Source organism: Peromyscus leucopus, chromosome 3 (assembly GCF_004664715.2).
Source record: "Peromyscus leucopus breed LL Stock chromosome 3, UCI_PerLeu_2.1, whole genome shotgun sequence".
In the NCBI taxonomy this organism is placed as follows: domain Eukaryota; kingdom Metazoa; phylum Chordata; class Mammalia; order Rodentia; family Cricetidae; genus Peromyscus; species Peromyscus leucopus.
This window is the reverse complement of record NC_051065.1, coordinates 101454955-101470447: the sequence shown is the minus strand read 5'-3', so window position 1 is coordinate 101470447 and position 15493 is coordinate 101454955. Positions and strand designations below refer to the sequence as shown.

At 49.9% G+C, this 15493-nt stretch overlaps 1 protein-coding gene across 1 annotated transcript; it reads right to left on the bottom strand.

Moving 5' to 3' along the window:
- Positions 1–241: 241 nt before the first annotated feature.
- Positions 242–15493, bottom strand: Smyd5 (SMYD family member 5). The gene is made up of 13 exons (XM_028860199.2): positions 15372–15493; positions 8742–8850; positions 8054–8193; positions 7525–7646; positions 7126–7195; positions 6524–6628; positions 5481–5543; positions 5270–5340; positions 4876–4982; positions 4436–4492; positions 2269–2363; positions 1640–1710; positions 242–1561 (listed from the first exon to the last, which is right to left on the bottom strand). The coding sequence occupies exons 1-13, from the start codon at positions 15465–15467 to the stop codon at positions 1414–1416; spliced, it is 1254 nt and encodes a 417-aa protein (XP_028716032.1). The 5' UTR covers positions 15468–15493; the 3' UTR covers positions 242–1413.

Genomic DNA, 15493 nt, shown 5'->3' with positions numbered 1-15493 from the left:
GGTCCAGCCCTCTGGGAAGACGACTTCTATACCTAGTCAGCAATTGAAACCAAACCTCAGAGACCCTTGCTCTGGCTTTGGGGAGGATTACACGCCAGTGTGGCTGTATGAGCACTACTGAGAAAGCTGGGGCGTTCTGCTGCCGCCCACGGGTCTAACTTGTGCCCTCTGCACCCACCTTGACTACTGCAGGCCCAGAGTGCTCCACCAGCCACTCTCCACAAAACATTGCTGCAGAGGCTATCACCACTCACATTTTATTGAGGCCAGTGGGCAGACCAGAGGGAGAGGGGTGCTGGCTGTTGTGAAGAAGTGTGCCCCTACAGGTAGGGGCCAGTCAGGCACGTTCTACCTGGCTCCACCTTAGAAAGAGCTTGTAGCATAGGGACCAGTCCTCCCTGGGAGCCCCCAGCAGGACTGTGTGCAGGCCTCTCAGGGAAAGATGGGGAGTGGTGGCTGTCATTTCCACAATGCCCACCCCAAGAATGAGATGGTCATCTGTGGCGAGGAGGGAACAAAGTCATGGCTCATCTCTAAGCGTCTGCCCAGCTCCTTCAGGTTTCTGGAAGACCTCAGTGTTCCTCTATGGATATCCTAAAGGTGAATGTCTGAGATCAGACCCTTTGCTGGACCATTTCAGCTGGTCCCAGGAAGAGTGGAGCATCCTAAATTAAGGAGCACAATCTGTCATCTGCCATACTGCTAGAGTCCTGATAAAGACAGGCCTCTTCTATACCTTATAGGGCTAGCCATCTTGCCTGAGCCCCAAGAGGCAAGGCACAGGCACAGCAATCTGGAGTCTAGAGAGTCAGTTACTCTCCACCTCCCCAGTGTCCAATGGGAACAGCCCAGCACCCCGGCACAGTCTTCTGAAGTGTTCTGAAGGCCTAGACCTTTGTTCCTGCCTCATGCTGGCAAGTGGCAGGATATTACTTCAGCTGCAGCTGTGGTAGGTGAGCAGTAAGAAAGAGGTAAGGCATCACATCACCTCTTTCTGTCAAAGAAACCAGTCTGCTTTCAGATTGGCAATTTTGTTGTCACCCTCAAATTAACAGCCAATCCAGAAGGGTCAAGCCTCAGGTGGATGGGTGAGTATGGGCCAAGGGGCCCAGAGGAAGAACACTGTGAGGCCTGGAGCCTGTTCCAGTCTCACAGCTACAGTGGGGCATGGCAGGGGAAGACGGTTCCGGAAGGCTTGGTGAGGGCACAGGGCCGATGCAGCTCAGCAGCAGTGCTCAGGGCATGAGGTCTGGTGGGGGTGGGTCCAGCCTCTCTCCTACCCTCCGACAGAAGGCCAGAAGGGAGAAAGCAGGCAATGGGTGCAAGGGGGAGGGGATGTTCCTTCCAACCACATTTGTGGAGGATGGGCCCCCTTTTCCAGCAGGGTTTGGGCAGAGCCTCTTCCAGGCAAGGTCACACATCAGTCATCTCATCCCCTAGCTCTGCATCTTCTGGCTCTCCTTCCTCCTCATCTTCCTCTTCCTCCTCTTCTGAGGTCACATTGGGGTCATCAGCCTCTGCCAGGCATTTGGGACAGGAACAGATGAACAAGTAGTTCTCCCTTCAAAGTAGAGAAGTGACAAGTCAGGCCTTGCTAGGATGAAAGAGCCCAGAGCCCAACCATGTCCCCAGCTGGCACCTGAGGATCTTGTGGCGGCTGTGGCGGCTGCGCTCCCGCTGACAGCAGTCTAAGTAGCTGATACAGATTTCCTGTGGGGCAGAGGAGGGTGTGAGTGCCTATTCCCTCCCTCAGATAGGAAAGAGCTTCCCCAACAGCTGCCTATCCACTGTCAACCACTAGTCCTGGCCCAGCATTTAGGCCGTCAATGCCCTTCAACACTGATCCATACCCATGCCTCCAGCAGGCAAGATTCCACCTGGGTCTGAGACAGACAAGGGTGGAGGTTGGCCTCAGACCCTGAGGAAAACTAGCCAGTAGCCAAGGTCTGTAGATGGAATCAGGTTAACCTCTGGATGATAACTTGTATAGGAGAAAATTTCACCAGGCTGTGGCCACCAACCAGACTCTCAATCCACACTCCACCCTGTGGCTCAAGCCACAAAGAAATCAAAAAGTAGCTGGGCACATAGCTCTACTTCAATCTGAAACTTTCTACAGATGTTTGAAGAACTGGGAGGGATCAGAGCACACCCTGGGGCCTGTGCTGACTTTCTGCCAGCCCAACAAAGGGCTCCAGCTGGCTACTGCTGTTCCCTGGAGAGAACCTGCAAGGCCCTATGCCCACCCCTGCTGCCAAGTCCCCTCACCTCGCCCGGCTTAATATCTTCCAAGGCAGTAACATGCAAAAGGAAGTTGTTTTCTGGGAAGGAGGTCTCTGCATTGGGAACACAGCTGTGGTTGCCTGGATCACAAAAGACAGATAATGAGTGAAGTATATGTATGTAGAGCCCAAGACCTTGCACTTACTAGGCAAGCATTCCATGACTGGTCTACACCCTAGCCCTTAGTTTTCAATCCAGGTCAAGCTACCCTTGAACTTGTGACACTCCTGCCTCCAACTCACAAGTGTATCTATGCCCAGCAATGAAAATCAGTTTCTAAAAAATGGTAATTCTAGCTGGGTGGTGGTGGCACACGCCTTTAATTCCAGCACTTGAGAAGCAGAGGCAGGCGAATCTCTTGAGTTTGAGGCCAACCTGGTCTACAGAGCTAATTCCAAGATAGACAGGGCAGAGAAACCCTGTCTTGGAAGAAAACAAAACAAAACAAAAATATAATTCTAGGGGCAGGTAGATGACTCAGCAGGTAAAGGTGCTTGCCTCAAGCCTGACAACCTCAGTGTGATCCCTAGAAACCACTTAGTAGAAAGACAGACCTGACTGACCTCTATCTGTTCGCCATAGGCTCTGTGTGTGTTAATAAATGTTAAAAACAAAAGGAAGCAATGTGTGGGGGCACTCGCCTTTAATCCCAGTACTTGGGAGGCAGTGCAATCGGATCTACAATACCAAGTTCCAGGCCAGCTAGGGCTATACAGTGAGACCTTATCTAAAAAAATACAATAAACAAATATAAAAAATAAGTAAAACTGAACTAATATTCTCAAGCCAAGTGGCCTACACCTGTAATCTCCACCCCCATGAGCTAGATAGGAGGATTTGCTGTGATTCGAAGCCCAACAGGACTACACAGAGTTCCAGTCTACTCAGGACTCCAGACACCCTGTCTCAAAAAAAAAAAAAAAAAAAAAAAAAAAAAGGCTGGGCATGGCATGCCTATAGTCTCAGTACTTAGGAGGTGGAGCCAGGATCAGGAGTTCAAGATCATCCTTGTCTATATAGCAAGTTCAAGGTCAACCTAGGCTACAGGAAACCCTGTCTCAAAACTTAAAAAGGCCTAGGTCGCCAGGCAGTGGTGACGCACAACTTTAATCCCAGCACTCGGGAGGCAGAGGCAGGTGGATCTCTGTGAGTTCGAGGCCAGCCTGGTCTCTAAAACAAGTTCCAGGAAAGGTGCAAAGCTACACAGAAAAACCCTGTCTCGAAAAACCAAAAAAAAAAAAAAAAAAAAAAAAAGCCTAGGTCACTTACTTTGTGGTTGAACATTGCAAGGAAGGGCAGGTGTGAGACCCCATTTCCTGTCTTCTGACCCAGTGCCTCTTCCCTTCTGAAGACCACAGTGCTGATCCAATGTGCTTTGTATCACTGCTGGCTCCACCCCCAGCCCACGAGACTGACCATGTTCTCAGATGTGTCCCATTGTCTCACCAAGGGAGGCATGGGGCTCTGAGGACATTACAACAGATCATTTACTTCTGTCTGCTAACTGGGAACCCCTGACCACCCAGCCTGGGAAGAGAGGTTATTTAGTAGTGAGGAAAGCAGGAGGTGCAAGGCTGGGATCTGGGGAAGGTCTTTGTGAGAGGTGGCCTTGGTCTTCCCAGGTACTGAGGAGACTCTTTCAGCGTGAGGCCTCCTCCCAAGATCCTATAGGCCTCAGGCTCCACTAGTGCTTCCTGACCACATCCCATAGGGCAGTGGTGGTACAATGCCCATGCTTCCCTTTGCAAGCAGCAGGGCTCTGTGCATCCCCTTAGGTGGACCTGGCCACTGTAAATATCTGTTCCAACACAAGCAGAAGGCTGGGGATGAATGAGCCTTGGGTTGCTTGGCTCCCAGTAACATCACAAACAAGCAAAAACATGAATGAATGAATGAATGAATGAATGAATGAATGAATGAATGAATGAGAAAGAAAGAAAGGAAGGAAGGAAGAAAGAAGGAAGAAAAGAAAAGAAAAGAAAAGAAAAGAAAAGAAAAGAAGAGAAACTGATAAGAGCAATAATTTCCATAAAAACACAGACCTAACCCCACTTTAGACTTGACCTGGTCAGCCCAAAAAGGGTAAACTGGGAAAGAGAAGTGGCAGGGACAGAGACATGTGGGCCCATTCCTCCCCAGTGCCGAGACTCACAGCAGCTCTGAAGCACAAAGAGGCCAGACCCTTCACAGTTAAGGAACTCGCCGGTTGCTGTAAGACAGTAATGTGAAGATGCCAGTGGGAAAAGGAAACCACACTCACAGGAACAGACACCAGCTCTGCTGTTCTGCCACCCTCCAAAACAGATACCCAGGCACTCGCATTTTACCTGACCCTGCTTCTCTGAGACAAGCCTGCTCTTCTGTCTGCACCACTACTATTATCTGGCACTCTCCCTCCTCCCAGCATGGAGCCTCTGGGTGGGTCTCAGGACCACTCACCTGCATGTCCTGTGGCTAGATCTGAAGCTTCCCACAGGCACATAGGGGTTCCCTTCCCCAACCATGAGCTTAGAGCTCCCTGGCAAGAACTGTGTCCACTATCTGACAAAAAAGCTCCAAGGATGGGGGAAGTCACAGCCCCATCTCACCAACCTGCCTCAATGTCCTTGTACAACTGGTCAATGAAGGTGTCCAGCTTTTCCCGGTCCTGAGGCTTCAGCTCCAGCGCATCACAGGCATGTACCCACTGGCTGAGGGAGCTGGAAGTCCCAGCAGCCCATGGTTGGAAACAGCCCAGGTCATAGGACTCTTCATGTCCAAGCATGTTAAGCCCAGGCAGAAGAGTCTCCCACCCTGCCTTGTTCTTTTTCTAGAATAAGGGTCCTATCTTTCCAAAAGAGCAGCAGATTCCCCTGCCTCATTCCTCCCATCCAGGTCTGTGCAGCACCCAATCCATCTTGAAAGAAGCTGTGGCTACCTTCCTACACTAATCTCCCATCTGAACCCCGAGGGATTACCTAATAGGTCTAGAACATTCTCTCCTAACCTGGTTCCAATCCCTTGACCATTGGTCCCAACAAGGGCAAAGAGAGACCGGAATCCATCTGGCGTGAACCACTGTAGGGAGAGAGAAGTGAGCCTCGGACCGCTCTTCCTAATCCAGGTCTGCAGTGGGAGGCTTCTGAAAGCTCGCCTCACTTCAACTCCAGACCTGGAGTACTGAAGAAAGGCTTCAGGTCCCACCCTCCTACACTTACCTGGCTGAGGGTCTCCTCATAAAGGGCCTCTGTGAAGAGCCTACGCAGAAGTTCCAGCTGGCCCTGGTTCAGGGGAAACAGAGGGACACTTGCAGCCCTGGAGACTTCCCCTCAGTACCATGTAGGTGAGAAAAAAATCAGATGAAAGAGAAAAAGGATACAGCTGTGTGGCCTGAGCTTTCCCTGGGGATAGAGGCAGTACTTATTTCCAACTTTCTGAGGGCTCCAAGTGAGGGTGTGAGCCCCAAGTTTCTTCCTGTTTTCAGTACTTGTTCCAGCAAGGCTGAGACAGCACAGCTCAGAACACCCATCCTCATCCTCCCTTGGAGGTTCCCTGAGACCTGCCTGGCCTCTGACCAGCTAGGCTTTTTCCTTTATTCTTTGTTTGCTTGCTTGTTTGTTTGAGACAGGCTTTCTCTGTGTAGTCCTGGCTGTCCTGGAAGTCACTCTGTAGACCAGGCTGGCCCCGAACTCACAAAGATCTGCCTGCCTCTGCTGGGATAAAAGCATGCACCACCACGGTCTGGCTTTCCTTTTTTAGGTCCAGCATAGCAATGCTTTGAGACACATCTTTCCCACAGCTGCATTCCCAACCTCTGTCTGCCCCCCTTGAACAGTCTCTACCCTCTGGCAGCCTCCTCACGTTGGCAACTCCAAAGGAAGGCTGAGGTCCTTACTGTCTTCCTGCCACCACACCAATCTCACACCACTCCCTGACCTGTGGGCCTCCAACCCTCCACTCTCCAGAAAACCTGGTATGCCTACTGCTGCCTTCCTCAGGAGCCCTGCCTTCCACACGGCCTACCAAGTGCTCTTGGGTAGGACATGCACCCCTCTTCCTACTGCCAGCTTTAGGTCTGTATTAGGTCACAAAGGTAAATGGGGTCAGGAATGTGCATTCTTTGAAGGGATTTTTAAGACCAGGTTTTAGCCCCCATTGTAGCTGAAAAGAGATCAAATGTGGAGTTAGTCCCCTAAAGGTAGCCACAGTCCCCCCAGGCTACTTGAGGAGTAGGGAAAGGAGGCCATGAGAGAAAACCAACCTTGAATTTGTCCCCCAGGAGTTTGTGGACAATTTCCTCTTCCTCATTGGCCGTTTTGCTGCAGAACTGGGAGAAAAGCCTGACCCAGTGGTCCTTGTCCTTGGCCTGCAGGACAAAGACACATAAGGGCCATGTGCCCGTGTGGAAGAGAGGGCTTATGTTTCTCAAGTCCCTTCCATCAGGAAATGACCACCACCCAAGACCTTCTGCCCAGGGCCCCTCCCCACTCTGCCCACAGCCATTTCCTAGCTGGAGCCGGGCTTGCCAACTCAAAATACTTTGAAAACATAAGGCCACTGAGGAAGGACAATACAGACAGAAGTGGTCAGCATGGTGTCTCTCACTTCATGTAAGAGACACTGTCCTGGAACAGTGCCGCCTATCAGTCAAATTCAGGAACCGCTGCTGCATAAGGCAGACATCTCATAGAAAAACGAAGATAGGCAAAACCAGTACCTACGGCCTATGCCTGACTGCTGGATAGCATGTGCTGGAGGTTCTCCATAGCAAGCAGCTATCCTTCAGGAAAACCCAGGAGCAAAGCATCCGAGCGAGGTCAGTACAGACCCAGGGCTGACTGGGGGTCAGCTTCTCTGGCTTACCTGTTTCACCGTGGCCACCATCCGGGCCATCAGCATTATACTTGCAGTCTCTGGAGGATAGTGAACACTCCTGGGGAAAGAGAAAGTGTAGCCTAAAAATTCCCTCCCTAGGAGCAGAGCCTGGGAAGCCCATTCTGACGGCCACAGAGACATCGGTTGTCAAAGGCTGGACTCAGACAACTTTGTATCCTTAGGGTTTGATGGACTCTCTTGGGGAGTCTGAAAAAGGCTGAAGATGGTAGGGCTGGCTGCTCAGATTAAAGGCAGGGTGCTGAAAACGGTGACTTCCGTTTAAGCCTAACAATGGAGAACACATCTTGGGGATGTAACTCAGAAAAGCTCCCAACAGCTGCTGAGTCGAGGCAGGAAAGGAGGAAAGGGAAAAGAGAAGAGACCTACCTCCATGCCTCCTGAAGCTTATTCAGGGGGTGCCGGGGGTCATCCTGGGATGCGCCTGGGCACAGGATTCGGTGGTATTGCTCTGCAGCTGCCAGCCGACATTCTGCACTGCAGTACATCACCTGTTAGGTGGGGTGGAGGTTAGCCCCCAGGACCTGGGGTACTCACCTCAATCTAACTGCATTCTTTCTACACTAGCCCCAGAATAAGAGCTCAGAGAGGATAGAACAGGGTGTTCTAGGGCATGCACCTAACCTAAGCTCGTTATACTACATGAAGGGAAGAGAGCTTTTCAGCCCTTCTCAGACTCCCAAGAAAAAGGTATGTCCCACGACACCTATTTTCTGGACGGGCCACACTGGCAGCAAAGAGGCTGAACAATGACTGGGTCCCTTCACTGTCACACACTAGACTGTGAGCCTTGAGGAACAGACCAGGTCTGTTCAGACTTTGTCTTGCCAGTGAAGGCTAACTAAAGCCTCCTTGGCCTGCTCCCTTTCCTGTGCATTCCCCAGGCAGGGGTGCTCACCTGGCAGTGGGGGCAGTGCTGGTGGAGGTCCTTGCGCACAGTGCACAGCTCTGGGTGTGGTAGGACCTGGCCTGGTTTCCCAGTCAGCCTCTGGGCATTCTCCTCCGCCTTCTCCAGTGCCCGAAGACAGTGGTCACAGGCTGCACGGAAGCCAGACACAGTAAGTGCCCTCTTTCAAGAACCCTCTAGCTCCTCCTGATCCCACTGCTTTTCCATCAGACTCAGTCCATGGGGATCCCTACCTCCGACTGCTGCTCCTTCCAGTTTGTCTCTAGCTTAAGAAAAATAGAAAAGGCCTATGGCTGGCAAAGCCAAGGATCATACTTGCTCTGGCCCCTAACACAGTCTTCATTAAGCATGGGTTATGCACCACCTTTTAGTAGAGACATCTAATTTGGTACAGAGCCCTTCAGCATGATGTCCAGACACTTATATAATGGGAGCAGACTCTAAGTTCTGTCTAAGAGAGTGTCCTCCCCAAGAAGCATTTTGGAGGCATATTCCATTGCAGGTACACAGCCCCAAACACAAAGGTAGGCAGAGATGTGATTCTCAGGTCCTGTTCTCCAGGGGAAGACAGCATTTCCTCCCAGCACCCAGGGGGTTAGCCAGAAGACGTGTGATGCTCTCTTCCATGCACAAAATGGACAGGCCCAGCCACCACCTGAAGCAGGCAAGATGTGCTCACCCCGGTACCGATAAAGTGCATTCCAGAGAAACTGTGAAGCCACCAGGGGCCTTTCAATGAAGATGGTCTCTCCCTTCCGGATCAGCTGTGTGGCGAACAGTCCCTTTCCCTAACAGGGCAGAGAATAGACAGGGTAAGACACAGCTCCAAACCCGCCACAGTAACACACACCTATAATCCTAGCATATGGAAACAGGGGGATCAGGAATCCAAGGCTAGCCTGGGCTACATAAGACCTTTTTGTTTTGTTTAAAAAAAAAAAAAAGCCAGGCGGTGGTGGCGCATGCCTTTAATTCCAGTACTCAGGAGGCCGAGGCAGGCGGATCTTTGTGAGTTCGAGGCCAGCCTGGACTACAGAGTGAGATCCAGGAAAGGAACAAAGCTACACAGAGAAACCCTGTCTCAAAAAAACAAAAACAAAAACAAAACAAAACAAAGAAAGCTTGAAAGATGGGTCAATAGTTAAGTGCACTTGTTCCATAATCATGACTACCATAGTTTGGATCCCAGTACCCACATAAGTAATCCAGGTGTCTCTACAAATGCCTGCAACCCCAGCTCCAAAGAAGGCAGAGACGGGAAGATCACTGGGGTCTACGGGTTATTAGCCAAGCCGAGACAAGAGCCCCAGATTCCGGAAGAGATCCTCCATCAGGGGAGTATGTGGATGTAATGGAAGAGGACACCCAATGCTCTCTTCTGCCCTCTGTGCACACAGGCATGCACACCTACATATGGATGCATACACACACAAACAAAAATACATAAAAACAGGCTAAAGAGATGGCTCAGCAGTTGACAATGTTCACTGCTCTTCCACAAGACTCAAGTTTGGTTCCCAGCATTCACATCAGGCAGCTTACATCCAAGGCCTCCACCGACACTAAGCACATTGGGATAACCTTATGCAAATACACAAATAAAAATAACTAAACAAAGACACAGCTCCAAGAGCTCTCAAGACCAGCTGTACCTCTGGTGAGAGAGGTCATCAGCCTCCTGAAATGTCTACTCTAGAAGCTGACTGACCTACTTTCAGCTGCACCTCTCTCAGTCCACAGGACTGAAGTACCTGGCCAAGGAGGGAACCACCTCAGCAGCCACCTGGATACCTGGAAATGGACAGTTCAGAATGGCTGGGGGCAAGACCAAGGTTCCTAGCAGGCTGGGGCCTCCTATATCAGCAGTGGCTAGCAGGATGCCACCGTCTTCAGTTCCCCACCAACCTGTGCTACTGCTCAGGGTTACAGAGAAATCCTATATCCCAGCAGAAAGCAGCCTAGTCTCGGGGAGAACTGACCTACCTCTTCCTTGGACAATGTTCAGAGGATGCACAAAGCACTGAACTAGTTCTAGAACCAGCTCCCACCATCTCCTGGGAACCTCCTAGTCAACTGCTTCCCACTGGAGACATGGGTATTCCAGTAATTCTGCCAGGCAGTTTCTGAGGTGTGGTGATACAGTGCAAGTGAGCACCCTCATGAACTCTACCTTGTCACTACGGTGTTTAAAAGGCAAACTCTCAGGCCCTGCCCAGACCTGCTAAATCAAAAGCTGCATCTTTATTTTTATGTTAGTGCGTGAGTGTGCGTGTGTGCGCGCAGATGCTGTGTGACAGCCAGATGATATCTCCTTTCTCTATGGGATCCGGGGAAGGAACTCAAGTTGTCAGGCTTGTATGACAAGCTCTTTTCCCACCTGAGCCATCTCACAGGCCCAAAATCTACATCTTAACAGGATTCTGGCAATTCCTATGAATGCTAAAGGTTAAGAAGCCTATTCTAAGCCAGGCAATGGTGGCACATGCCCTTAATCCTAGCACTACAGAGGCAGAAGCAGGCAGATTTCTTCCTGAGTTCAAGGCCAGCCTAGGGTCTACATAGTGTGTTCCAGGACAGCCAGGACTATACAGAGGAACCCTGTCTCAAAAAGCCAAAACATCAAACAAGAGCCTAGCCTGGTACAGCTTACAGTCAGGAGGAGGGGAGGGGAGGGGAGGGGAGGGGAGGGGAGGGGAGGGGAGGGGAGGGGAGGGGAGGAGACAGCCCTTGAACTATTCTCATCCTCTCTCTTTCACAGAGAGACAGAGACGGCAGACACTGGCTTCAAACATGTTCCGTCCTCTGGAGCACTAGAGTTACAGGTATCCGCCACCACATCTGGCTCCACTGCTCTCTTCTGAGCAAGCTGAAGAACTGAGGAGAACTCAGAGCCCAGGCACTTGATGGTTCTGCTGGCACTGCAAATGATGGTGTCCCTGCCAACAAGGAGCTGCCATCACAAAGTGCCAGAGAAAACACCCTGTCACTGTGGTCACCACAGCAGCTTCCGGTTTCCCTTCAGCACTGGTACTGGGTGCAGATGGGTCTTTGCCACACTCACAGCAAATCTCAACCTTTACATAACCTGGAGAGCTTCTTTCTCTCTCTCTTTTTTTTTCTTTTCTTTTCTTTTTTTTTTTTTTTTTTTTTTTGACAGTGTCTCCCTACATAGCCCAGGCTAACCCTGAACTAGGTAGGGATAACAGTTATGCACTACTACCCAGCTCTAGAAGCTAATTACAGAACAAGGAAGGTGGAATAAAGTGAGAGGCAAAACCCAGGACTTCCCTTGACTGCCTTTCTGGAAGCCCTATCTCTACACTTTGTGGCCCCTGGGATCAACCAAGCAAAATGAAAACTCAGCCTCAGGTGACCTCTGACAATTTCAAATCCTGAAACTGGGTAACTAACCAGATGTAGTGGGCATGCCTTTGTTTGTTTGTTTGTTTTTTTTTGTTGTTGTTGTTGTTGGTTTTTCGAGACAGGGTTTCTCTGTGTAGCTTTGTGCCTTTCCTAGAACTCAATCTGTAGCCCGCATTGGCCTCGAACTCACAAAGATCCACCTGGCTCTACCTCCCTAGTGTTGATAGTAAAGGCGTGTGCCATCACCACCCAGCATGGGCATGCCTTTAATCCCAGTACTAAAGGTTAAGAAGCCTAGCTGGCACACATCAGAATAAAGAGTGAAGGGAACAACCCTTCAACTATTCATTCATTCTCTCTCTCTCTCTCTCTTCTCTCTCTCTCTCTCTCTCTCTCTCCCTCCCTCCCTCTCTCTCTCTCTCTCTCTCTCTCTCTTGTTTCATCCTCTGGAATACAGAAGCAAGCAGATTTCTGAGGCAGAGGCCAAGGCCATACTGGTCTACAGAGTGAGTTCCAGAATAGCCAAGACTACAAAGAAAAACCCTGTCTAGGAAAAAAAAATAACTATAGATCTCCCTTTCCTTTAAGTCCTGGAAGACCAAATGCAGAAAATATTTAGTCACCAAAGCAAAGGAGAGCCAGAGGAATGGTGGTTGGTGTGTGTAACCCCAGCATTTAGGAGGAAGGGGAATCAGGAGTTCAAGGCCACTCAAAAAACAACAACGGAGCTGGAGAGATGGCTCAGCGGTTAAGAGCACAGACCGCTCTTCCAGAGGTCCTGAGTTCAATTCCCAGCAACCACATGGTGGCTCACAACTGTCTGTAACTCCAGTTCCAGGGGATCTGACATCTTCACAGCAATGCACATAAAATAAATTAAGAAAAACAAAACAAAAAAAAAAAAAAAAAAAAAAAGCAAAGAAAGAATCAAGAGTTGTTTCTTTCTAATGTTACTCATTCCTCAAACATACAAAAGTATTTCAAGAAAAAACCGCTCCAATGCAGATCAAGAAGCATGCAAGGTTGGGCACTGTGGTTCACACCGGTTGTCTCAGAATCTAGGAGGCTGATGCAAGAGGGCTGACTACCTTAAGTTCAAGGCTGACCTGAACTACATAACGTGGTTCTCAGCCTTCCTCATGTGTGGCAACCCCAACCATAAAATTATTTTCGTTACTACTTCATAACTGTAATTTTGCTACTGTGAGGAATCATAATTGAATAGCTCTGTTTTCTGATGGTCTTAGGCAGCCCCTGTGAAAGGGTCATTCAACTCCAAAGGGATTGTGACTCACAAGTTGAGAACCACTGACATAAGGGGCTACGCAGAGCTACACAGTGAGGCCACATCAGAAGGAAGAAAAGAACAAGAGAGGGGAGGACGGGAGGGAGGGAGGGAGAACAAACTTAAGAGAGGACTGTACAAACTCTCAGCCCAGTATATTTGAGTCTTATGGTTCACTGGGGCAGCCAGACAGCTGAGTGAGTGAAAGTGCTTGCTGCATCAAACCTGAGGACCTGACTTCCATCTCCAGATCTCACCGTGAAAACAGAGAAACAGCTACGAAAAGTTGTCTTCTGACCGCTACAGGATGTGGCACACACATGCATCCATGTCTAGGTAGACACACATACCATACACACAAGTAATAATAAAATACTTTAAAGTGCATGAGTGAGATTCCATTAAAAAAAATAAAATCTTCCATAAGTGATTTTTTTAGAAAAATACAATTATCAAAATAATTCAAAAGGAAGCAAGCCCAAATTAATGAGCTATGCTGGGACCTAGCGTACAGCAGTGTAACATTCCAACGGGCACCTACTGGACCTCAAGTTAGGTTTCTGTCCCCACTAATGTGTCTCTGGCATAACAATTCATAGAGATCTAGACATCATTCCTACTCATATCCACAGATGCAGTACAAAGTGACTAAAAACTATGCCCACACTTGTCCCCTCCAATACTTCATGCTTCAGGAGACAGTTCTCTAAAACTGTCAAAGAATAAGTAATTCTCATTCTACCCTAAGTCAGGCTTGAGTGTTATGTGGTAACCTGAGGAAGAGGGCACAAAGGGAAAAATGACAAATCAATCATGACACACGACTCCAGCTGCCAGAAGCCCGTGATAGGCTCTAAGTCCACACGGGGAGGCGATTCTCCCAGTGGAAGGGTAGGGGTAGGCAGAGGAACGTGACCAGATGGAGTTTTTTTTGTTTGCTTTTGAGACAGGGTTTTACTCTGTACCTCAGGCTAGCCTGGAACTCACAATAGTCCTCCTGCCTCAGTCTTCTGAGTGCTGGGATACAGGCCAGGGCCACTAGGCCAGTCACCAGCTGCGATCCTGAGAGAAGGCTGGGACAGAACTGGGCAAGGAGACTGGCAGAAGTAAAAAATGAGAAGGAAGTGAAGAAAGGGGAAGAGCAAGACAGGGGAGGGGTAAGAGAGATGAAAAGTGATTATTGCTGGATCGGAGACACCTCAAACTGTGGGACCCAGGAGCACCAGAAGCTCTGGGTGGTAATAGGGATGTAAACAGCTAAGGACACAAAGGATATAAGGAAGCTGACTTCCTACCCAAGGAGAGGAGTGCTCCCAATGCCTATGGAACAGAAAGACAGCAAAAAAACAAAACAAAACACTGGGCAGATATGGAGAGGCTGACAGCAGATGACTACAGAGTTAACATCTTGAGATAAGGACCAAGGATATGCACATTATTATTACTCATTCAACTTGACTTTTACACTTAGGAATGCAAATAAAGATAAAACAATACCATTTGCATATGTCAACTGGCAAAGACACAGAAGGAAAAACAGTGCTGTAAAGGACAAAAGTCTCTCTACACTGAAACCCAAGAGCGAGACCTTTGCTCTCAGGGGTGATAAATAAGATATGACATAAAGGAGTATAAATAAGGATTTGATTGAGTGAAGTGTGGCTCTCCCCTGAAACACTATCAGTCAACTCGTTAACCAAGTAGAAATGGGCTCAATGATAGGGGAGGATGTACTGAAAGGATGCATTGAAAGAAACAGAGAGGGGAGGGATGTTTCCGCCACTACCAAGCTGTACCTAGCACTTGGGAGGTGATAGCAGGAAGATGATTTACAGCAGGAAGGCCAGGATGAGCTACATGAGGACCTCATTTCAGACCAAAGAGGTAGCTTTTAAAGATGTAACTTTAATATACGTGTATGTGCACAAGTACAATACGGAGTGATTTCTATCTTTATTTATGTGCATTTTCTATTTTACAAGGAACTAATAAAACACGATAATAGAGCCGGGCGTAGTGGCGCACACCTTTAATCCCAGCACTGGAGAGGCAAAGGTCAGCATGGTCTACACAGTGAGTTCCAGGACAGCCAGAGCTACATAGTAAGACCCTGTCTCAAAAAAACAAAAAGCTCACGATAATACAAATCGCGAAATCATGTCATTTTCTAGTTTAAAACCCTTCAGATAAGCACTCGGTGCGTGGGTTCTGGTCCAAGTTCCCTAGCTCTCCAAGTCTCCACCCATACCTCACTCAGAAGGGTCGCTGGAGATGCCAGGTTGCTTTATACCTCAGTTCCCTCGGCTAAGCACTCCCCACCCACTGCCTCCTGACCAGCAGCTAAGCCCCAAAGCTGGCCGAGAACCCCGAACCTGGTCCAGGAGACTGCCCCAACCCCAGGACCTCCCGGAATCTCTACTCCACCCAGGAGAGCCGCAGCCCCGCCACCTGCCAGTGGGCCCTGTCCCGCGGGCAGGGGTGCGCACGCAGGCTCCGAGGCTGGGCTTCCCCCACGCGAAATCGCCACGAGCCTGGGAGCGAGGACAGACCCTGCGCCCCGGGCCCGAGCAGGGGCCAGGCCGGCGCCGTGCGGGCCGGACCCCAGGCTGTGGGCACGGGTCCCCGGGGCGACTCTCCGGGCGGAATCCGGCCCGGCCTCACCTTGGCACTGCTCACAAAACGGACTTCCACGGCGCCCCGGGCACCGCCCGCCACGCCCACGCAGAAGGAGAACACGTCGCACATGGAGGCCGCCATCTTGGGCACGCCTCCGCCTTCTGACC

Excerpts from the sequence above, each read along its gene's own strand:
- Smyd5 (XM_028860199.2), bottom strand. The coding sequence starts at position 15,467 with ATGGCGGCCTCCATGTGCGACGTGTTCTCCTTCTGCGTGGGCGTGGCG. Across the intron at positions 7,647-8,053 it reads AGCACTGCCCCCACTGCCAG|GTGATGTACTGCAGTGCAGA; the intron begins GTGAGCACCCCT and ends CCCACCTAACAG. Across the intron at positions 2,364-4,435 it reads CTTTGTGCTTCAGAGCTGCT|GCAACCACAGCTGTGTTCCC; the intron begins GTGAGTCTCGGC and ends TTTGTGATCCAG.